Genomic DNA, 22,569 nt, shown 5'->3' with positions numbered 1-22,569 from the left:
CCATTCAAAATGCGTGTTAATTTTAATGCAGTGTGTGGACTTTTACCACCATTTGTCATATTTACATTTATAAAAATATTTTTAATTTACAACACCCACCCTATCCCTAAACCTACCCAGTGATTTATAGTCATACACACTTTATGAGCACACGTGTTCCCTGGGATCGAACTCACGATCGCATGATCACATGGTGCTGTAGTGCAATGCTTTACCAACTGAGCTACGCAAACGCTGAAATATTACGCAGATAAAAGGGAAAAATGCTTTAAAATGAAAGTGTCCTGCTTTCAGTAGGAGCACAACTTTAGTAAACGCGTCATATTTCAAGGAAGTGACAAATGACCTATATAGGCGTATTGGTTGGAGGACATGTTGAGAAATTTTCATATAAATATATGTAATTATTTATAAAACATCTGAGAACCGTGGATGACACTGGGAGCTCTGTTTCCAGGTGAAAGATGGCTTCGAGCTGTCCTTCTCCAGCCTGATGTCCTGTGTGGAAGCAGAGATTCCTCAGGTGTGTCCCGTCAGCTCACATCTCTGTCAGACAGATAAGATCAGGACAGCTCAGGTCAGGGGACTGAGGAGGATTTACAGGCTGGGGAGTTAGGATTCAGCCACTCCACTGATAGCGGAGCACTGCTAAACCTCTGGCCTTTTATTAGTAGTTCAGGCATTTTAACATTATCACAATGATGGATATTTGACTTGTGTTTGTCAAGACTGGTGTTATAATAGATTGCAGGTCTATCGCTGAGCACGATAATGGGTGCTGGTTTGTAATGTCAGGTGTGTTCTGTTGCATTATCTACTAATAGGTGACTTATCCTGTTATATGGCAGAGAAACATGAAAGTAACTCTATAGTCCCCTTGAGTATTAAAGTTTATCGCACAACTGAGGTTAGACAAACACCTGCACTGTAAAAATTATATGATCAATATTTGACAACAAGTGTTTTTATATTGCTTTAACTCATCAAAATAAGTTCAGTAATGTACAGCTTATTTAAGTTATACAAGATTCAACTCAGTTTAGTGCAATTTGACCATCAAGTGCTTAACAATTTAAGGCATTTTACAGTGTGTGCATAGAGAAAGATTTTGGACTTTATATGATCAATAAGTTACATATGTTTACAACACGTTTTTGCATAGCTTTAACTCATCAAAATAAGTAATTTACATTTTAATGTAATTTAAGTTTAAATGACTTAAACATCCAAATTGATTGTATTTAAAAAGGTTATGCAATAAAATAAAACATAACTTAAAAATTTTAATTTAAAAACTTTTTTTTTATTTTATCAGTGTATATACTATGGGTGTTTTAATCTAGATTAATAACATTTTACATTCTGATTATAAAAAGTGATCAGTCGACCTAACTTTAAAAAAGTGAGGAAACACATTGCCTTAAAATAAATAATAATCCATCCATAATTGAAAAGATTAAGTTATGTTAACTTGACAATTCCAATTCCACATTACTTTTTGTTTCAATTACGTATGAAGTTTATTTGCTTAAATGTAAGGCAATGGTTTCCTCACTTTTTTAAGTTAAGTCAGCTGATCACTTTTTACAGTTTAACTCTGATTCTAAAAATATTATAATGCCACATCATTCTTTCAAAAGATACACTTTTGGTGGGAAAATGCCCAGTGAGGTTCTATTTAGAACCCTGGGGTTCTTGACTCGATTCTAAAGAACCAGAAAAGTTCCACAGAAGGAGAAAAATTCTTAAACTTTAACTGGTAATTTAGATTTTTTTTTCTAGTGATAAAGTATTTTTATGAGCTTTTTAATTCAGAAAATGTAACTAAAATAAAAAATTAATTAAGTAAAAATGACTAAATCCATTAAATGAACCACTAACTGGTGCTATCCTGATGAAATCTTTTCATCTAAAGAGTGATTGAGTTGCATTTTCAGTGAGTAATAAAACCTGAGCAAACTGTGTTTGTACCTGCAAGCTCTCTGTCCAGGTTATCAATGAAGCTCTGTAGGTCGCTGGTGTCCCCGAGCCTGGCTTGAGAGAGAGAGAGAGAGAGAGACGTGAGCACACTGGAACGCTCGCAAATGGCATTTCCTGTGGAACATTCCAGCCAGAAAGAAATGCGACCGTCTGGATTACGTAATAATGGAGGGGGTGAAATTCCTTACGCAGGATAAAATACCACATATTCAAATGGTTTTAATAAACCAATGGCATAGGTTTGAATTTGACATTGGTGGAGACATAAATGCAGTTATTTCATAAACGCTCTTATTTCAGTGTTATTGTTAATATATGTGGTGGATACAGTTTGCATTCAGTCAAACAGCAGAAACTAAAGAAGATGCTTCTGCATTTTAAACAGTCGCTTTATGCGTTCGTTCTTTCATTGAGTGAGGTTTGCATTGACTCTCGGTCAATAAAGATTAAATAAAGGGGAGTTTGGACATATGCATGCGTTTTACTAGTGCAGTTCTAATATCGTTCTATTACTAGATTGTATTATTATTGTAATATTTGACTGGTACTGTATATAAATATATAATTGTTTGATTAAAATTGTTGCTGTATATTGGTAGGGACGTGTCCCCAGCATCTATACTAAATGCTATGCCCTTGTAACAACTATAATAATGCAACACACACTAAAAAATGCTGGGTTAAAAATAACCCAAGTTGGGTTGAAAATGGACAAACCCAGAATTTGGGTTGTTTGATCCCTAGTAAATGGACCCATTCAAACAACACAATTTCTGGGTTTGTCCATTTTCAACCCAACTTGGGTTATTTTTAACCCAGCATTTTTTAGAGTGCACGATTAATTGCACTGGTAAAATGCATGCATATATATCATCTTAAACTGACTGATTAAATGTCTATCCTAGTTCCCCGTCCTATAATCAGGGAAGAAGGCCCAACGGCGGCTTTATTTTATCAGGCTGCTAAGGAAGGCAGGACTCACCTCTACCTATAGAGGACTTGAGGAAACCATCTTAACAAATGGCATCACTGTATGGTTTGGAAGCATGACCCAGGCAGAAAGGAGAGCTCTCCAAAGGGTCATAAAGACCACGCAGAAGATCATCGGATCGGATCTTCCTTCTATAGAGGCCCTATACACAGCGCTGGAGGAAACTAATTACAAGTAACTCGAGTTACGTAATCAGATTACTTTTTCAAGTAACTAGTAAAGCATTACTTTTAAAATTTTCAACAAAATATCTGAGTTACTTTTTCAAAAAAGTAACAAAAGTTACTTTTTTCACATTTAGTAAGTGCAAAGGCATTGTGTGTGAACAGGTTATAGTTCTACTAAATGTGAGCATTTATTCATCTCACTTGCAAAATAAAGATTAAGTACTCCTCAAAATGAATAAAAGCTGTCAAATGCAAAATCAGAATTCTATGCAAGCCTCCAATAATTAATATATTAAATAAAATCAGTATTTTTATGCATTTAATCTACCTTTATTGACCAGACTTGCTGCTAACGTTCGATGAATTAGTTAAACCAAAAGCAAAAGTTACTTTAGATTTTTAGTTTTTATTGCTGAAGTAAGAGTGTTAAACTTTTTTTCCTCCTGCATCCTATTCGCCATTATCCTTAACGGCAGCGTTTGTTTGAGCTGCGCCCTCTACTGTACATGCATGAATTGCCATTTTCACCTCGGCTTATTTATTTCAATTTTGGTGTGAAGAGGTCTTTACATTTGCACAAAAATAAAACTTTTTTGTTATAAGGTGAGAAAAAGTAACGCAAAAGTAACGTAACACATTACTTTTCTTACAAAGTAACTCAATTAGTTACTTTTCAAGGGAGTAACTAATATTTTAATGCATTACTTTTCAAAGTAACTTTTCCTAACACTGGATATACACACAACGCTGCAGGAAGAGAGCTAAGAATATTCTCAGGGATACACACCATCCTGCACACTCAATGTTCAGGCCTAAACACTCAATATATAACCGGAGATATGGCAGACCGGACAGTATTATCTCGCACAGGGTGCAGTTTTATAACAGTTTTATCCCAGCGACGGTTAGACTGATGGCGAAGGATATAGGAGAGGAAACAAACATGTCTGTTTTTATATAGAGATGTGGGAGGAAGACTGTGTTGTGCTTATATGTCAGTCTCTGTTAAATCGAGAATGTTTTATTATAGTTTTTTTAGCACTGATAATACGTATTCTCTTGGGACCAAATTTAATTAAATGTCCAATAATGTTATTTTAAATATGTATTTTAAATTAAAAACCTTAGTGTGTGGGTTTACTTGACATGGGTTTGTGCTGCTCTTCGTGAATTGTTTTTCAAGAGCCTATTCATTGTGTGTAGTCTATTGTGGGCTGTTTGTTAGCTGGTGTTGTAGATTTTATATATTGTATGTTTGCTGACTCAGAGCTTTTGCTACAAAAAATCATATGTGCCTGTATTACTGTACTTCACTGTAAAATTAAAATTAAAAATAAGTTACCTGGTTGCCTTAATTTTTAGTTCATTGCAATTAAATTTGAGTTAATACAATGAACATTTTTGGGAATTAACAACCTTTATTCAAATATTATTAATATATATATATATATATATATATATATATATATATATATATATATATATATATATATATATATATATATATATTTAAAGAAGCATATTGGGTAATTGTGTGTTTTATTTGTGGTGATGCACCAAGTTGTGCTAATTTAACGATTTATCAAATTTTTTATGTGGTTCAGATACAATAATACTTTGAGTTTCCTTTTATTACACTGTAAAAAAATATTTAAAAAATAAGTTACCTGGTCGCCTTAAAATTTTGAGTTCACTGAAGTTTAAATTTTTAGTTAATACAATGAACATTTTTGAGAATCGACAACCTTTATTCAAATATTATTAAAATATTGTGTAAGCATATTGGGTAATTGTGTGTGTTTTATTTGTGATGACGCAGCCAACTTGTGCTATTTTCATGATTTATCACATTTTTGATGCGGTTCAGATACAATATTTTGAGTTTCTATTTATTAAACCAATTTCCTTCAGTGTATCGACTCAAATTTTTAATTTCAATAAACTCAAAATTTTAAGGCAACTTAATTTTTTAAGTTAAACTAACAATATTTTTACAGTGTAGTACAAATGGCAAAATAAAATGTTCAACTTCAGCCTCAAAATCGTATTCATTACGCTTTGCATGCTTCCTATAGGTGAATAAAGAGCATTGATGCAGTGCGAACCACAAACAAAGTGTGCAGAAATAGCACATGGTTCCAGCCATGGGAGGAAACCCATCGAGGCCTGTTTGGTATGATGTCTGTCTGCTGGAGTCGTGGTGTGAATACCTTTTGTCTCGGTGGTCATGCTTGTGATGTTGAGCTCCTCTTGACTGGCATTCAAACTGTTGACCAGCGAAGCCTCACTACCTGAAAACACACGAAAGGGTTCATGTGAGCCTCGTACGTATTTTCGACGCTTCAAGAGACTCTAATTAACCCACTGATGTCTCATATGGACTACTGTGATGATGTTTTTATTCCCTTTCTGGACATGGACAGTATAGTGTGCATACACTTGCATACGCTCTCGGACTAAATCTAAAATATCTTAAACTGTGTGTGAAGATGAACGGAGGTCTTATGGGTGTGGAGCGACATTAGGGTGAGGAGTTAATGAGAACAATTTCATTTTGTTTGAACTAACCCTTTAATTGTTGAAACATGTAGTTTGGGACCGTGAGGGAACACACACATTTCTAGCATAATTTACCACATTGCTAGCATGTTTTAGCATGATTTGACATGAATTAATGAATTAGCATGTTTAATAACATGTTTTTTAATGCTGCTTACAAGATTCAACTTTAGTTAGCACATGTTTTAACACAGTGCTAGCATAAATTTACATTTTGCTAGCATGATTTAGCATGTTTTGTTGGCATTAATTAACAGGTTAACATGTTGTTAGTATAAATAAATGTTTCTTAGATGTTTTAGTGTGTTGCTAGCATGATATAACATTTGGTTAACATGTTTTCACATTAATTGACATGTTGCAGCATGTTTTAGCACTAGCATGAATTAGCATGTTTGCTAACATGTTTTAACATGTTTTGTTGGCATTAATTAACAGGTTAATATGTTTTAACATGTTGTCAATATAAATAAACGTTTCTTACATGTTTTAGTGTGTTTTGCTAGCATTATATAGAATTTTGTTAACATGTTTTCACATTTACTGACATGTTGTTAAAATGTTTTGACATTTGATTAGCATGAATTAGCAATTTTCTCACATGAGTTACCATGTAGTTAACATGTTTTAACATTAATTGACATTTTGCTAGCATGTTTTAATATGTTGCAGCATGTTTTAGCACTAGCATGAATTAGCATGTTTGCTAACATGTTTTAACATATTGTTAACATGAATTAGAACGTTGGTAACATGTTGTATCACGTTATCATGAATTAGCATTTTACTAGCATGATTTGACATGTTTCTAGCATGTTTTAACAAGTTGTTCACATTTTTAACATGCATTAGCATTGCATTAATATGCTGCTAACATGTTTATCATGATTTAACAAGTTAACATGTTGTTAGCATATTTTAACATGAATTAGCATGTTGTTGGCATGTTTTAGTAGACTGATAGCATGTCCAACGCTGTTTGCTAGGCTTTAATAGTGGTAGATACACCGCGGATGAAGCTTAAATTCTCTATTAGAGTTGTTGTATTCAAGTTTTGACCCCATCAATGAAAGCATATGGAACAGTTATGATTTTTAATCTTCATTTTTAGGAAAACCATAATTCGGTTCAGCTTAAAAAGATACAGCAACCCGAGTCAGGACAGTCTGGGTTTGGTGGTTGTAGCTTTAAAGCTCTTGGCGGAGATAACGTTCATATTTTGGCTCAGAAGAAGAAGAATTGTACATAGTAGATCAGTTGAATATATTTATTATTTTGCATTAGGACTGTGAGGATCGATATGAATCACATAAGCACAGCAGCAGACGTTCAAGTTCAAGATGTTTTAATGGTTAAATCTCGTCTGTAACTGTGTAATTAACTATTAAATCATGCTCTGTGCTCATTTTGATAAGTAAACACGGGTGTGTGTTTGATTAAAGCAGCAAATCCTTTTATCCTTTGTACTAGAAAAGGTTTGGCTGAGCTATTATGTACAGGATAATGCACTGTTTGATCACACAAATCATTGTAACCACAGTTATAATACATTATAGCACTTATCTATTCATTGAACAAACTTCATTACTAGTTGTGGAGAGCAGGGCACAACCTAACGGGGTTAGATGTAACACATGGTTTAACACTTTCCACACATGCCAGGATGATGAAACTTGATGAAACGTCATATCAAGATTATTTACAGAAAAAAATGTGTGATATTGCTGAACATTTAACCATAGCAAAAGTACATTTCTTAAGTTTATTTTTCATCTCTGTTTTTTTGAACAGTTGAGTTAAAAGGGGCTTGATGAGTTCAAAGTTGAGGCGGGGCATGTTGTCACAATCAGCCCCTATTCGAAATATGATATTATATTCTATACGTTTATGAATTATATTGAGAAACCATGCTAGAAAGGTGAAACAATGAGAATAAATGTTGAAATTGATAGTGTTCAGTTATACTGTAATGCGAATGTCTATTGTTAATGTTTCTTAAATAGAGAGTCAATGTTCAAAAGTTATTTATTAATTATTATGATGTTTTGAACTATGCTGTATAGCTGTATTAGCGATGTGTAAATTGTGTATATTTTTAATGATTAAAAATGGCATCATTTTATCTGAAAAAGTTAATTATATTTTATTGCATAAATATTTTAGTTTGTCTTGGATGTTTATATATATAATATAATATCACATATGTTAATCTGTCATATGCTCATGTTGCAATGTACTCCAGCTATGGGGCATGTTGTCACAGTTCACTTCCATTCTCTCGGGGTAAATCAAGAAAATGGGACACGCTGTATTAATAAAACAACACCACATAATCATACTAGACGTGGAAATTAATGTGGGAACAAATAAATGCTCTGAACCCAAAGTGGATTTACACTTATTCTAAATGTAATGCATTATTATGTACATTATGAATGAATTTATAATGCATAATACATATGAAAAACTTTAGATAAAGATTTTTTTATGGCAAATTATGAAATAATTTGTATGGCAGTGACTGATAATTAAGAACTATGAGGCATCATCTACTGTATTTATGTAGTACAAGAAAAGTCATTAAGTTAAGCCTTTATGTACATTGCATTATAAAGGCATTTTAATGCATCAATAATGCATCTTATAATGGTTTCATGAATGATTGTAACCACTGTTATAATACATTATAACACATCTATTCACTGAACAGAGCTGTAGAAAGTATAATGCATTAAAACACAAGACAAACAACCCAGAATTTGATAATATTAATATGCATTTTAACTTGATCACATATATGAAAAGATATAATGCATTGCATTATACCATTCATTAGTAATGCTTGTATTATGCATTTCAAGGCTTTTTTTCTTTATATAAAGATTTGTATGACAAATACTTTGCGTAGCAGTGACTAAAACTATGAGACAATCATACTGTGTTTGAAGTGGTACGGCCTGCCTCTCTGTGTGTATGCAGTGCATTGCTCTGCTAGTGTACTCACAGTAGTCGGAGTCGTCTCCATCACTCACTCCTGTGTGTCTCTTCATGTGTTCAGAGCTCAACTCCTTCACAACATCATTAAACTCCTGCAGAAGGTCTCCCAGCTCCAGATCCAGCTCTAACACAAGGCACATCTTACTTTACAATCACAATTGAAGCAGGTTGGGACTGTAAATATGTTAAATGATTCAACTCAAATACATCTATTCTCCCTGAATATCTGTTATAATATATATATATATATATATATATATATATATATATATATATATATATATATATATATATATATATATATATATATATATATATATATATATATATATATATATATATATATATATATATATATATGATCCCTATATAGTATAACAATGAGGCACAATGTTATGAAAGAAAAGCATAATCATACCAGAAGTATTAGCTGTAGACATCCTTGGCTTTTGTGTGTCCTGCGACTGATTCTCACATTAGGGTTCTTTTCTCTTAATATGCGAGGTTTATATAGACTCCGCCCAAAGAAATAATACGTCGACCAATCACAGCACAGTTTGGTCTCCGTGGTCACAAGGGTGAAATTTCCCCAGCCTCCGACACGTGATGACGTCACAGGCGGAACGTGAGAAAGGAAATTTCCGACCGCTTCTTTTTCTTTGACTCACTAGAGAGAGAGAGAGAGAGAGAGAGAGAGAGAGAGAGAGAGAGAGAGAGAGAGAGAGAGACTTTTTGACTTTTAAATCTCTTTTAATCAAATAACAATATTAACATAACGAAATAATAATAATAATAATAATGACGCTGTTAATAATAACGAATTAATAAAAAAATACCAAATTAAAAAATAACTCTCCAAATTCGTCTCTTACCAGCATTTTTCACACTCCACCTCACATCAAAGAAGTACAAATTATTATTTATTTTACAGTACACATGATCAACAGCAACCCTAAGATTTAAACATTCCAAGCAAGTCAGTATTTTGTCCATCATTTTTACAATTATGGGATCCTAAAATGGCCAACTTTGCCTGTCCTAGAAAGTTGCCAAGTGTACTGCCTTCTTTCTCATACTTCACACCCAAAATAAACATATTTTTTGTTAACATCAAACCAAGCTTATCCAACAAATCAAACAAAGGGGCTTATCTGACACAATCATAAAATAAATAAAAAACAGTATCAAGAATATCATAAAAAGTACATGCAGAGAGAACCATTTCATTGAATTTTGACACATGACTATTGGTTGCCACAACACCATCACAGTAAAAATATATTTAAAAAATAAGTTACCTGGTTGCCTTAATTCTGAGTTCATTTAAATTAAAATTTTGAGTTAACAATGACATTTTTTGGAGAATCGACAACCTTTCTTCAAATATTATTAAAATATTTTGTAAGCATATTGGGTAATTGTGTGTGTTTTATTTGTGAAGACGCAGTGAAAGATAACAAATTGAGCTATTTTCATGATTTATCAAATGTTTTGTTTGGTTCAGATACAATAATATTTTGAGTTTCTATTTATTAAACCAATTTCGTTCATTGTATCAACAAATGTTTTTAATTTCCATAAACTCAAAATTTTAAGGCAACCAGGTTACTTACTTTTTTAAGTTAAACCAACAAAAGTATTTTACAGTGATGGAGTACTCTCCACTGGAGATCTCCGGAGTCCAGACCGCTCAGGAATAGGGGAAAGTTCCTCAGTTATTTCTGAAGAAACGGATAAAAACTCTCTCCATTTGGTATCAATGCATTTTTTCAACTGATTGTAAAGCAAGGATTTCACACACATACAATATAACATCTTTTTATAAACTTTGTGAAAGATTACATCTTCAATCAAAGATACAAATCAGAACTCATGCTATAACTCTAAGATCCAGAAATGATGAAAACATTTTACCATTACCAATAAAATTTTTACATAAGTCAAAAAAAATTGCGGAAAAGATTTTTTAAGATCCCCAATTAACTCTTCAACATATCTCTCTGATCTGAACCCAACTTTATCAGCTATTGATTTAGCCATATGCCACTGACCTCTTGTCAAGTTAATAAGGTCATTTACAGGAACTATTCTGGTTTTTAAAAACCTATCAATCACTGAACTCGAAAGAGGAAAGCTGGTTTTAAAAAGAGGATTCAAGAATAATGGTTCTAATGTTCATCATCCTTTCTAAGCATTTTAAACAGTTGCCAAGCTTTAAAAACAATACATAAAAATTAAAAATAGAAAAGTTTGCTTTTGAAACAAAAGATTTCTCAATTAAAAACAACTGCTTATTTAAACTGAGTCCGCCAATATTCTGCAAACACACAACCCGAATGCAATCCAAGGTACTGTGTCTGAACAGTATAACTTCTGTAGTGTTTGAAGCCTCATTGTCTTATCCGAGAGAGAGAGAGAGAGAGAGAGAGAGAGAGAGAGAGAGAGAGAGAGAGAGAGAGAGAGAGAGAGAGAGAGAGAGAGAGAGAGAGAGAGAGAGAGAGAGAGAGAGAGAGAGAGAGAGAGAGAGAGGAGAGAGAGAGAGAGAGAGAGAGAGAGAGAGAGAGAGAGAGAGAGAGAGAGAGAGAGAGAGAGAGAGATCTGATCTGAACCACATAAAAAATTTAAAAAATAATGAAAATAGCACTATTTGGCATGTTTCCACTGCGTCATCAGAAATAAAACACACACAATTACCCAATATATGCTTACAAAATCTGTTAATAATATTTTAATAAAGGCTGTCGAATCTCAAAAAATGTTCATTGTATTAACTCAAAATTTTAATTTCAATGAACTCAAAATTTTAAGGCAACCAGGTAACTTTTTTCTAAATAATTTTTTACAGTGTACATGATTCGTTTTTTGAGAAAGTCAAAAAGCAGAATGTTCCTGTGATGGGTTAGGGGCAGTGTAGGGGGATAGAAAATATGTTTTTTACGGTATAAAAAACCATTACGTCTATGGAGAGTCCCCACAAAGATAGTGAACCAGACGTGTGTGTGTGTGTGTTTGTTAAGGGGCACCAAGTAAAATCTTGCCTAGGGCAGCAAGCAAAAGAGAAAATATTCAAGAAGTAAGATGACAGCCCTTACAAAAAATAGCATAGCAACCTCAGCTTCTGCCAAAATATTTGGCAACTATGGTAACTTGAAAGTCACTGTCATAAAAATACAGAAGGATTTGTCTAGTTAATTATAGTAGAGCAAATAATTTAGGGAAAGGTAAAGGCAGGTAATTAACACTTAAAGGTAATTGCATTTAACTGCACCCATAACTGATCCAGAAAAGATGGTGTGTAGGAATTTTTTTTTTAATTATTATTATATCAGGAAAAGAAACAGCACTGCATTGGATACACACACACACACACACACACACACACACACACACACACACACACACACACACACACACACAAAATGGCGCTGATTTACCACAATATAGAGCAGGGATTTTCAAACTGGGGTCCGGGGACCCCCAGGGGTCCTCCAGAAGGTTCTAAGGGGTCCCCAGAAAATTTCAGAGAATTAAAAGACAAAGCAAAAATGTAGTCTACCGAATAATCTAATGGCTTCATTTCAAATTGTTTATCTCCTTGTTTGACGTATACATACTTTCAAGATCCGAATATGTTTGCTTTGTATCTTTCTAGTGAGTTTTTCTCACTATAGTCCCCTTTATTTTGCTCACTGGGGTTCTTAACATGGCTTAACATGTAAACGTAAGCTGCTTACATAGACCTACATTATGAAAGTTGCTTAAACAAGTACATTTTCATTGAAAATGTTTTTCTTCAGGTTAATACATATACAACATTAAGTATAGCCAATTTAAGTTAGGAAACAATGTGTTGTATTTATATCACACTTATTATTTATCTAACAATTAAAACAAAACAAAAAATGTATTCATACAAATATATAGATGTATTTGAGGAAGGGGGTCCCCCATAAAGGTTCCTCATATTTGGGGGTCCTTGGCATCATGAAGTTTGAAAACCCCTGATATAGAGTAATTAACTGTGTCTAGACGAGAGACATTGGATAAATGTGATATCAATGGTGTCCTCATGATGGCGTCACTGAGACAGATATGAGCCAAAACACAGCACAATATATAACTGTGCAATTTTGTTTGAAATCAATAGTTGCGATTCATTTTAATTCAGAAAAGCAAAACTGAATATCACGAGCAGAAAAGCTGAAAGCTACTATAATCTCTCTTATTATACTTTACAGTGTATGTATTATTATAAAGTATTACAGAGCGTCGGTGTTGAAAGATGGGGGAAATGCTCAACCGCGACCAAGAATCATTAAAGCTCATTGAGCCAGAAAAGCATCCCGTCAGACCAGTATTTCGCTTTCAGCAACCGCGGGTTAATCTCGCGCTGCTCACCTATAGCACAGGTGATGCTTCCGCCCCCGACGCATTCACTCGAGCTCTCCTCAAACTCACAGAGCTCAACATGTTCCTGAAGAATGGACAGCTCAACACCACCACATGATGAACTGGACTACTCTACAGGTCAGTGTCACATTCAGGACATTACTCGCTGTTATTGCTCAGAAAGAAAAGTCTTCACTTATTCTGGCATTGAGCGCCAGGCGTTACACAGAGGTAAAGTCCACGGGGTCAGTGTGCATTATACCTGTGGTGATCCTACGATTTCATTCGGTGCTTAAAACATAGACTATTTGACTTGAAGGACTAGAAAATAAATGTCTAACAGTTTAAATGTACAAAGTCCAATAGCCTACTCAAAAATGTGTTGCTGGCACATTCCATGAATAGGGAAAATAGTCACATTGCTATAATTGTATTTATTTGTTTATTTACTTTAGAGCAAAAGGCATAAAGCCCATGTTTTAAAACAGAGCTATGTTCGATATTATACATAAATGCATGAATATACACACCATGCAATTTTATTATGCATCATGCATTTTTTTATATATAACATGCACATTTCAATCTTTCAAACTGTTCAACCCTGTTAATAGTTATACTAATAAAAACGATCAAATACATGATGATTTAATGGGGAAATATAGGCTTATCAAACTTACATCTGCTGCCGAACCTGTTAAGCCCCTTCTTAATGTAAATATGTCATCCTGCTATTTCCTTTACAATGTTTAACCTTGGAATGTTTTTGTTTGTTTTACAGGATGGTTACACTTATACAATATTAAGAAAGAATAATACAATTGTATATGAATTATACATACAAACAATATAGAAAAGGGGTCCCTCTTAAAATACTGGGTTAAAAACAACCCACGTTGGTTTTGAAAATGGACAAATCCAGCAATTGGGTTGTTTTAACCCATTGAACTGGTTGTTTTAACCCAGCAGTTGGGTTAAATGTTTGCTTAAACAACTCATGAGCTGGTTTAAAATTACACAATCGCTGGGTTTGCCATTTTTAACCCATTTTGGATTGTTTTTAACCCAGAATTTGGAGACCCAGAGTGTAGCATGACATGTTTTATAGGTATATTTAATATAATGTTTAAATGTTACTAACTCTTTATTTTAAAGTTACACATTACATGCAGTTACTAGAATAATTACAATTTAATTCCATGCAAGTACATCAAAAATAGTAAGTACATTACAAAGTAAGCTTGTTTTAAAGATTTATTTCAATTAATAGTAAAATTCCATCAAATTTAATTGAATAATCCGTACATATTTTAATTGAATAATTGATTAAGGATTTTTATAGTAACCCTTTATTTTAAGACTACGTACTTACATTCAAGTACTTTCTCAAATAAGTACTGCGTAGTAGTAATGAACCATGTACTTACTATAGAGACATGGTTAGGGTTAGTTGCTTGTAATTATGTATAATTTACTGTTATTACTATAGTAAGTACATGTAGTAACATACAACAACGTCACCTTAAAATAAAGTGTTACCCATTAATATTGTGGAAGAAGATGATTGATGCATTTATTAGAATTCATGACCTATTTTGAAGCCTGTTCATGGAAAGTATGCATGCTTTTGCCAGCTTAGTTCAGATAGTTTAAAGTTAAATCTCTGGCTGCTGGAGCATTAAGTCTACAGTCCAGCCTTTGCAAAGACGCATTCAACAGAAAGGCGGAAAGAAAGACTGGCTTGGTGGTTAAGGATTACACAGAGTGGTTAAACTTTCATATGGAAAGAAGGGTGTTGCTTTCTTTCCAGTAATAAGTGCCTTCTCTTGTTTTGTAGTGGGTGCTTCTCTTGGCATCTACGTGGCAAATCCAAAGCCGCACGCTGCATTTCACCGTCCTGGAGGAGCAAGAAGCCGGCGTTAGGATCGGAAGTCTGAGCAGGAACTACTCGGCTCCATACAAGCTCGTCGACGGGACGTACATCAGGGTGGATGAAAGCACAGGCGATCTGTTCACTAAAGAGCGCATCGACAGAGAGACCTTGTGTCCGACACATCAGGACGGGGACTGCAGTTTTTCGAGCACTGCATTTGTGGGTCTTGATGAAATAGTGCAGATAATAACTGTCGTGGAAGATGTTAATGACAACGCTCCTGTTTTTGAAAGGAGCGAGATTCATGTACGCATACCTGAAGATGCATCAAAGGGGACGGGTTTTCCGCTGGATGACCAAGCCCAGGATAAAGACGCAGCCAGTAATGGCTTGATACATTATCATTTGAAAGGCTCCGATGGCTTTTTTGGCATCAGACAAGACGGGTATGAACTTGAGCTGGTGGTACAAAGGGAGCTAGACCGGGAAACGCAGGAAAACCACTTCTTGGTTCTTGTAGCTGTAGATGGAGGTTCAGTGCCACTTAGCGCGACAGCTAATCTCAGTGTAACTGTAACCGATGTGGACGACAATTGCCCAGAGTTTGATGCCGATAGCCCTAACACAACCATTGTGCCAGGATTAGGAATCAAGGGCGCTGCGGTGGCACAGCTTAAAGCCTCAGACAAAGACCTGGGTCGAAATGCCCAGATCACTTTCTCCTTCAGCCGTCAGATCTCAGACAGGGCCAGAACGCTCTTTCACGTGGATGGACACACAGGCCTGATCAGCTTATCTGTTGACGTGCAGGTTGACAGTCCCGAGGAGCACGTGTTGAAAGTCCTCGCGAATAGCCCACTTTGCCCCCCTGCTCAAACTCAGGTAACCGTATACATTCAGCCGGTGGCGAATCCAGAGCCGAGCATAAAGATCAGGTTTGTCGCCGAGCATCAAAACCAAGTGATCAAGTTACAAGAGAACGAGCCCCCCACCGTCTTAGCCCTCTTGGAGTTACAAGACACCTCTGGTGATAAAGGCACTCTGTCCTTAGAAGTAGACAGCATGCCTTTTTCTTTGAAACCGCAAGCAGGCAGCTATTTGCTTTCAACATCAAAACCTCTCGATTTTGAGATGTTCAGTGAGTATGATGTTGCGGTGGTTATTTCTGATCCTCACGGCACACGCTTGCATGGAAGAAAGGTGATCAAAGTGGTGGTTGAAGATGTGAATGATAATGTGCCAAAGTTTGATCAAACACGATATGAAAAAGACATCAAGGAGAACAACGCACCTGGTGTGTCTCTTCTGAAAGTCCACGCTACCGACGCAGACACAGATCAGTTTGGCAAAGTACGATACAGTCTTACAAATAGGGGGCCGTTCACAATTCACGAAGAGACAGGCGTGATTTCAATAGCAGAGTCGTTGGATAGAGAACAGCAGGAGACGTACATCCTGACCGTTCTGGCTCGGGACGGCGGCAATCCTTCACAGGAGGGTTTTACTATTGTGTGTGTAAACGTATTGGATCTGAATGACAATCCACCGGCCTTTTCGTCCCCGCATTTCTATTTCTTCATGTCTGAAAGCATTCCAAGGCTTTCCCAAGTTGGGAAAGTCACAGTAAGCGATGGCGATAAAGGTGAAAACGGAAGAATAGTGGATGTGCGGATTTTAAACGAAAAAGTCCCTTTCGCTATAGACTTGGAGCAGGGGTCGCTCCGCAGCACCGGTGAGGTCGATCGTGAGGAGCATGACCGCTTTGACCTTCAGGTTGTGGCCGTTGACGGCGGCAGACCGGCTCTTTCCACTACGGTTAAAATTACTGTTTTCGTTGAGGATGTCAATGATAATCAACCCCAGGTCCTTCTTCCGAGCAGTAACCTCTCTTGTTTGACCATATCTCCGGCTACCCAGACAGGGAGCATGATTACAAAGATCTACGCCATTGACGAGGACTCTGGAATGAATTCGGACATTACTTACCAAATTGTTGCAAGTAAACCGGCTCTCCAAAGCCTCTTCCAGATTGACCAGCACTCTGGAAACATCACGCTGGTCCAGAGTCTGCGCGGCGAGGACTACGGCATGCACCACCTCTTCATCGCCGTCCGCGATGGAGGAAAACCAGACCCGCTGCAGACCACCGTGTGGGTCAACCTGCTGGTCAACGAGACTCAGGAGAAATGTCACGTGAGAGCCGTGCCAGAATACCTGCCCACGACCCCTCCGTCTCCTAAAACACTTCCTATCAAAGACTGCAGGGGTGACTCAAACGCCTGGCTTTTTTTCCTCTGCGGCCTGGGCCTGATGCTCATCTCAGGCTGTGTTCTTCTGGCGGTTGCAGTGGTGTTTATAAGGCACAAACACACAAAAAGGAAAGTGAACAAAACGAATGCATGGGAGACTGGAAATCTCTGTGAACTCAAACCTTTAAACTAAAGCGAGATATACCAGTGAAATGTATATGTGTAAACTATATTACAAAACGTTGTTTTGATAACCTGCAAATAGTATTAATTGGCTTTTGGTTAGTATTGCATGGAAGCTTTTTTCCACCACAAAATATAAAATAAAAGGTAATAATAACTTTTATCTCCCAAATCTCTGACCTTTTTTTTAAAGAATAGACTGATATAAAGTCGCAAATGCAAGAAAAAAAACTCTGACTTCATCTCAAAATTCTGGCTTTTTAACACACAATTACCAGTTTATATCACGCAATTTTGACTTTATAACTCATTATTGTGAGTTTATATCATGCAGTTCTGACTTTATAACCTCCAGTTGTGGGTTTAAATAATGCAATTTTGACTTTATAACTCACAGTTGTGTGTTTGTATCATGCAATTCTACTTTATAACCCAAAATTGTGAGTTAATATCATATAATTTTGACTATTTAACCCCTAGTTGTGAGTTTAAATAACGCAATTTTGACTTTATAACTCAGTTATATCAACTGTTGCAAGAATTGCAAGAAATTGTCAGAATTGTGAGATAAACAAAAAAAAAATATTTTCTTTTATTCTGTGGTGGAAACAAGTTTTTATATTATTGTAATTATAGTAATACCAAAATATAAATCTATTAGTATTAGATTTGGCCTAATTTTAGAGTTGCTTCCTTTTCCTGGGATGTTTATATAAAACATAAAATAACTCTTAAAAAATGTTAAGCATGCATTATAAGAAGATTAGCGCACTTGAGGGCTGTGTTCTGTTAATTCTCTGTGTCACATGGCTTAAAGTGAAAATAAAATACTCGCAGGTGCAGTCTTGCAGAAAGAAAAATGCTATTGTTTAAACTGTCTTCTCTTATTGATTGTTGTGTCGCCACTGTGAGTTTATGAGGGGCTGTAGTCTGCTGCATTCAGCAACATCTGGATCACAGAGCAATATAAATGTTTATCTGCTATTCTGAGTTTAAACACTGGCTGTGAATTCAGGCATTCTGAAAGTGAATATATTGATTGACCCTGATGTTTATTTTTTTAACAGCAGCTCTTACTGTGACTACCCAGAAAGCAATATAGTGTCGGCCCAGATCCGGGCCACATCCGGTACATGTGGATTCAACATGTAGATGTGTGACACTATGTTGCTGTCTGGGTAGTTCATGTTCACCAAAAGCCAAATAACATTGTTCTAGTCATCACATAATGTTGGTTGATGTTAATAAAACAAACGAGGACGGTTGAATAAAGATAGAAAATAAAGAAGCCTGACCATTGGCGATGTTCTTGAGAGTGAGCTTGACCTTCATCCTTACACATTATAAAACGCTTTTCCAATCAATTCCCAAGTTTCTTTGAATAATAAGTAAATATGTCACATTAAGGAAGCAAAATGGGTTTTGTGTTGATTGATTGTAAATCTAATTTCAAGAGGATTAAAGTCAGAAAAACTGCAATCAAATGTTTCCATTGTAGTTTAAACACTGTTTGATAGCTAATGCTGTGCAGAAACCTCCCGAGAAAGGGTATACAAATCTCAAGAAACTGTAGTAAAGGTTGTCAGACATCATTCATCTCATACTCGTAGGTTTTCTGACAGCCAGTTGTCCCTTTTTCAACCCATTCAGATACTGAGCAAACACGCATGGAACGAGGAAACTGTAAATGACTCTCTTTTGAATGCAGGTGATTTGGACAAGATTGTACATGAAAGAAGCTGTAAGATTTTTTTCACTTTCTTTACATAAGTAAATATAAAAGAAGTACCCAATAAAAGAAGGGCAGTCTCGAAAGAAAAGAAAACAGATGCCCATAATCATACAGTTCCCGAGAAGTGTAGCAGACATGAAAGGGTTTTTTGTCAATGACACAAAACAAAAAGCGTGTTTAGGCAGGTCTGCTGAACGCAGGTGGAATGGGACTGCATTTCCCGTATAGCCGAGATATGAGAAATTAATCTTGTGAGAAAACACTGCAGTTAACCGTCATGTTTCCGCATACAGTTTAGAAAGATAAGTGTTCTCAAATTGCATCCGTTGCTGCTCCTTTTTCACATACAGTATGTCTCAAGTCTGTTTTTTTATCTTTCCACTTTTCGGCGGCTGTAAAAAGATAAATATGGTGTATTTACTTTTTATTGTTTGTACACATTTGACCTTCCCTCAGTAGTAGTAAAAGTGTAAGCTCAAGGCCCAGCCAACAGGAAACATTCCCATAACTTTCACTAATGTTCTTAAAAGTTACAGTCTTGTTCAAAATAATAGCAGTACAATGTGACTAACCAGAATAATCAAGGTTTTTCGTATATTTTTTTATTGCTACGTGGCAAACAAGTTACCAGTAGGTTCAGTAGATTCTCAGAAAACAAATGAGACCCAGCATTCATGATATGCACGCTCTTAAGGCTGTGCAATTGGGCAATTAGTTGAATTAGTTGAAAGGGGTGTGTTCAAAAAAATAGCAGTGTGGCATTCAATCACTGAGGTCATCAATTTTGTGAAGAAACAGGTGTGAATCAGGTGGCCCCTATTTAAGGATGAAGCCAACACTTGTTGAACATGCATTTGAAAGCTGAGGAAAATGGGTCGTTCAAGACATTGTTCAGAAGAACAGCGTACTTTGATTAAAAAGTTGATTAGAGAGGGGAAAACCTATAAAGAGGTGCAAAAAATGATAGGCTGTTCAGCTAAAATGATCTCCAATGCCTTAAAATGGAGAGCAAAACCAGAGAGACGTGGAAGAAAACGGAAGACAACCATCAAAATGGATAGAAGAATAACCAGAATGGCAAAGGCTCAGCCAATGATCACCTCCAGGATGATCAAAGACAGTCTGGAGTTACCTGTAAGTACTGTGACAGTTAGAAGACGTCTGTGTGAAGCTAATCTATTTTCAAGAATCCCCCGCAAAGTCCCTCTGTTAAAAAAAAGGCATGTGCAGAAGAGGTTACAATTTGCCAAAGAACACATCAACTGGCCTAAAGAGAAATGGAGGAACATTTTGTGGACTGATGAGAGTAAAATTGTTCTTTATGGGTCCAAGGGCCACAGGCAGTTTGTGAGACGACCCCCAAACTCTGAATTCAAGCCACAGTACACAGTGAAGACAGTGAAGCATGGAGGTGCAAGCATCATGATATGGGCATGTTTCTCCTACTATGGTGTTGGGCCTATTTATCGCATACCAGGGATCATGGATCAGTTTGCATATGTTAAAATACTTGAAGAGGTCATGTTGCCCTATGCTGAAGAGGACATGCCCTTGAAACGGTTGTTTCAACAAGACAATGACCCAAAACACACTAGTAAACGGGCAAAGTCTTGGTTCCAAACCAACAAAATTAGTGTTATGGAGTGGCCAGCCCAATCTCCAGACCTTAATCCAATTGAGAACTTGTGGGGTGATATCAAAAATGCTGTTTCTGAAGGAAAACCAAGAAATGTGAATGAATTGTGGAATGTTGTTAAAGAATCATGGAGTGGAATAACAGCTGAGAGGTGCCACAAGTTGGTTGACTCCATGCCACACAGATGTCAAGCAGTTTTAAAAAACTGTGGTCATACAACTAAATATTAGTTTAGTGATTTACAGGATTGCTAAATCCCAGAAAAAAAAATGTTTGTACAAAATAGTTTTGAGTTTGTACAGTCAAAGGTAGACACTGCTATTTTTTTTAACACACCCCTTTCAACTAATTGCCCAATTGCACAGCCTTAAGAGCGTGCATATCATGAATGCTGGGTCTCATTTGTTTTCTGAGAATCTACTGAACCTACTGGTAACTTGTTTGCCACGTAGCAATAAAAAATATACTAAAAACCTTGATTATTCTGGTTAGTCACATTGTACTGCTATTATTTTGAACAAGACTGTATGTAAATGTCAGGACTAACCGTTCTTAAAGGTGCAGTGTGTAATATCATTGAGGATTAATTTGACATAAATGCAATATAATACACATAACAATGTTTTAAGACCTAACATAATGAGATGTTATGTTTTATTATCTACACACACCGCGGGTCCCTTACCGTGCAGACCGAAACTACAGTGAAACTTTCTGTAAACTCTACAGAGCGCTAGCTATTCTCTGCTGTCTCAGTCGATCACATCTTTGTCCTGTGTCAGCCACCGTAGCTTCTCTATGTGCTCAGAAAGGGAGGGGTGAGTGTTGGATGGGTGCAGTTCACAACCTCACCACTAGATAACGCTAAAATGTACACGCTGCACCTTTAAAGTAATGTTTATGGAAAGTATACAGTATATAGTTAATACAGGTTGCTGTAATGTACAGTTTAATGTAAAACCTAAAACTCATGCATTCGGATTGTGATTTATTCACGCCACGGTGGAGCAGAGTTTTGTGATCGGGATCGCGCTGCTCACGTTTTCCGTAACATCATTGTATGCTGTAAATAAAATGTCATATGCTTGGTATGATAATAAATGCTGCTATAAATAAGGGGCCGATTCAAATGTTTAAGTGCTTTTATTTTAAGTAGTTTGAGCGATGATGAAATATATTGCTCTTGTAAATACTTGCCAGCATTTTAAAGAAATACAAGTCTAGAAATGCATCCTAATAACAGCAAAGCAGTAGGTAACTTGGCCGAGGATTCTTACATGGGTGGTGAGAGACGGACGGCAATAAAATAACTGACCAGTCCTATCCATCCCATCCATCCATCCATCATCTTCCGCTTATCCGGGGCCGGGTCGCGGGGGCAACAGTCTAAGCAGAGGCGCCCAGACTTCCTTCTCTCTGGCCACTTCCTCCAGCTCCTCCGGGGGTACCCCGAGGCGTTCCCAGGCCAGCCTGGAGACATAATCCCTCCAGCGTGTCCTGGGTCTTCCCCGGGGCCTCCTCCCGGTGGGATGTGCCCGGAACACCTCCCTGGGAAGGCGTCCAGGAGGCATCCGAAATAGATGCCCGAGCCACCTCAGCTGGCTCCTCTCGATGTGAAGGAGCAACGGCTCTACTCTATCTCTAAGGGAGCGCCCAGCCACCCTGCGGAGAAAGCTCATTTCAGCCGCCTGTATCCGGGAACTTGTCCTTTCGAGTTCCGACCAGTCCCTGTAACTTAAATGATGGCAATACCTTCTGACCCCACGAGAAACAGTTACTGTCCGAATAGCTTCAGCAACTCCTTCACCACTAA

At 36.5% G+C, this 22,569-nt stretch overlaps 2 protein-coding genes across 2 annotated transcripts; one reads left to right on the top strand and one right to left on the bottom strand.

Annotated features, from left to right (window-relative positions):
• Nucleotides 1-305: 305 nt before the first annotated feature.
• On the bottom strand, nucleotides 306-9,233 carry si:dkey-27i16.2 (regulator of cell cycle RGCC-like). Its single transcript, XM_067456839.1, has 5 exons — nucleotides 9,113-9,233; nucleotides 8,702-8,818; nucleotides 5,349-5,429; nucleotides 1,972-2,034; nucleotides 306-546 (listed from the first exon to the last, which is right to left on the bottom strand). The coding sequence occupies exons 1-5, from the start codon at nucleotides 9,132-9,134 to the stop codon at nucleotides 539-541; spliced, it is 291 nt and encodes a 96-aa protein (XP_067312940.1). The 5' UTR covers nucleotides 9,135-9,233; the 3' UTR covers nucleotides 306-538.
• A 3,823-nt stretch (nucleotides 9,234-13,056) lies between these two features.
• Nucleotides 13,057-18,828, top strand: pcdh20 (protocadherin 20). Its single transcript, XM_067456838.1, has 2 exons — nucleotides 13,057-13,221; nucleotides 14,921-18,828. The coding sequence occupies exons 1-2, from the start codon at nucleotides 13,198-13,200 to the stop codon at nucleotides 17,396-17,398; spliced, it is 2,502 nt and encodes an 833-aa protein (XP_067312939.1). The 5' UTR covers nucleotides 13,057-13,197; the 3' UTR covers nucleotides 17,399-18,828.
• Nucleotides 18,829-22,569: the final 3,741 nt, after the last annotated feature.

This window comes from Pseudorasbora parva, chromosome 11 (genome assembly GCF_024679245.1).
Source record: "Pseudorasbora parva isolate DD20220531a chromosome 11, ASM2467924v1, whole genome shotgun sequence".
NCBI classification, from domain to species: Eukaryota; Metazoa; Chordata; class Actinopteri; order Cypriniformes; family Gobionidae; genus Pseudorasbora; species Pseudorasbora parva.
This window is presented reverse-complemented; position numbering and strand designations above follow the sequence as displayed.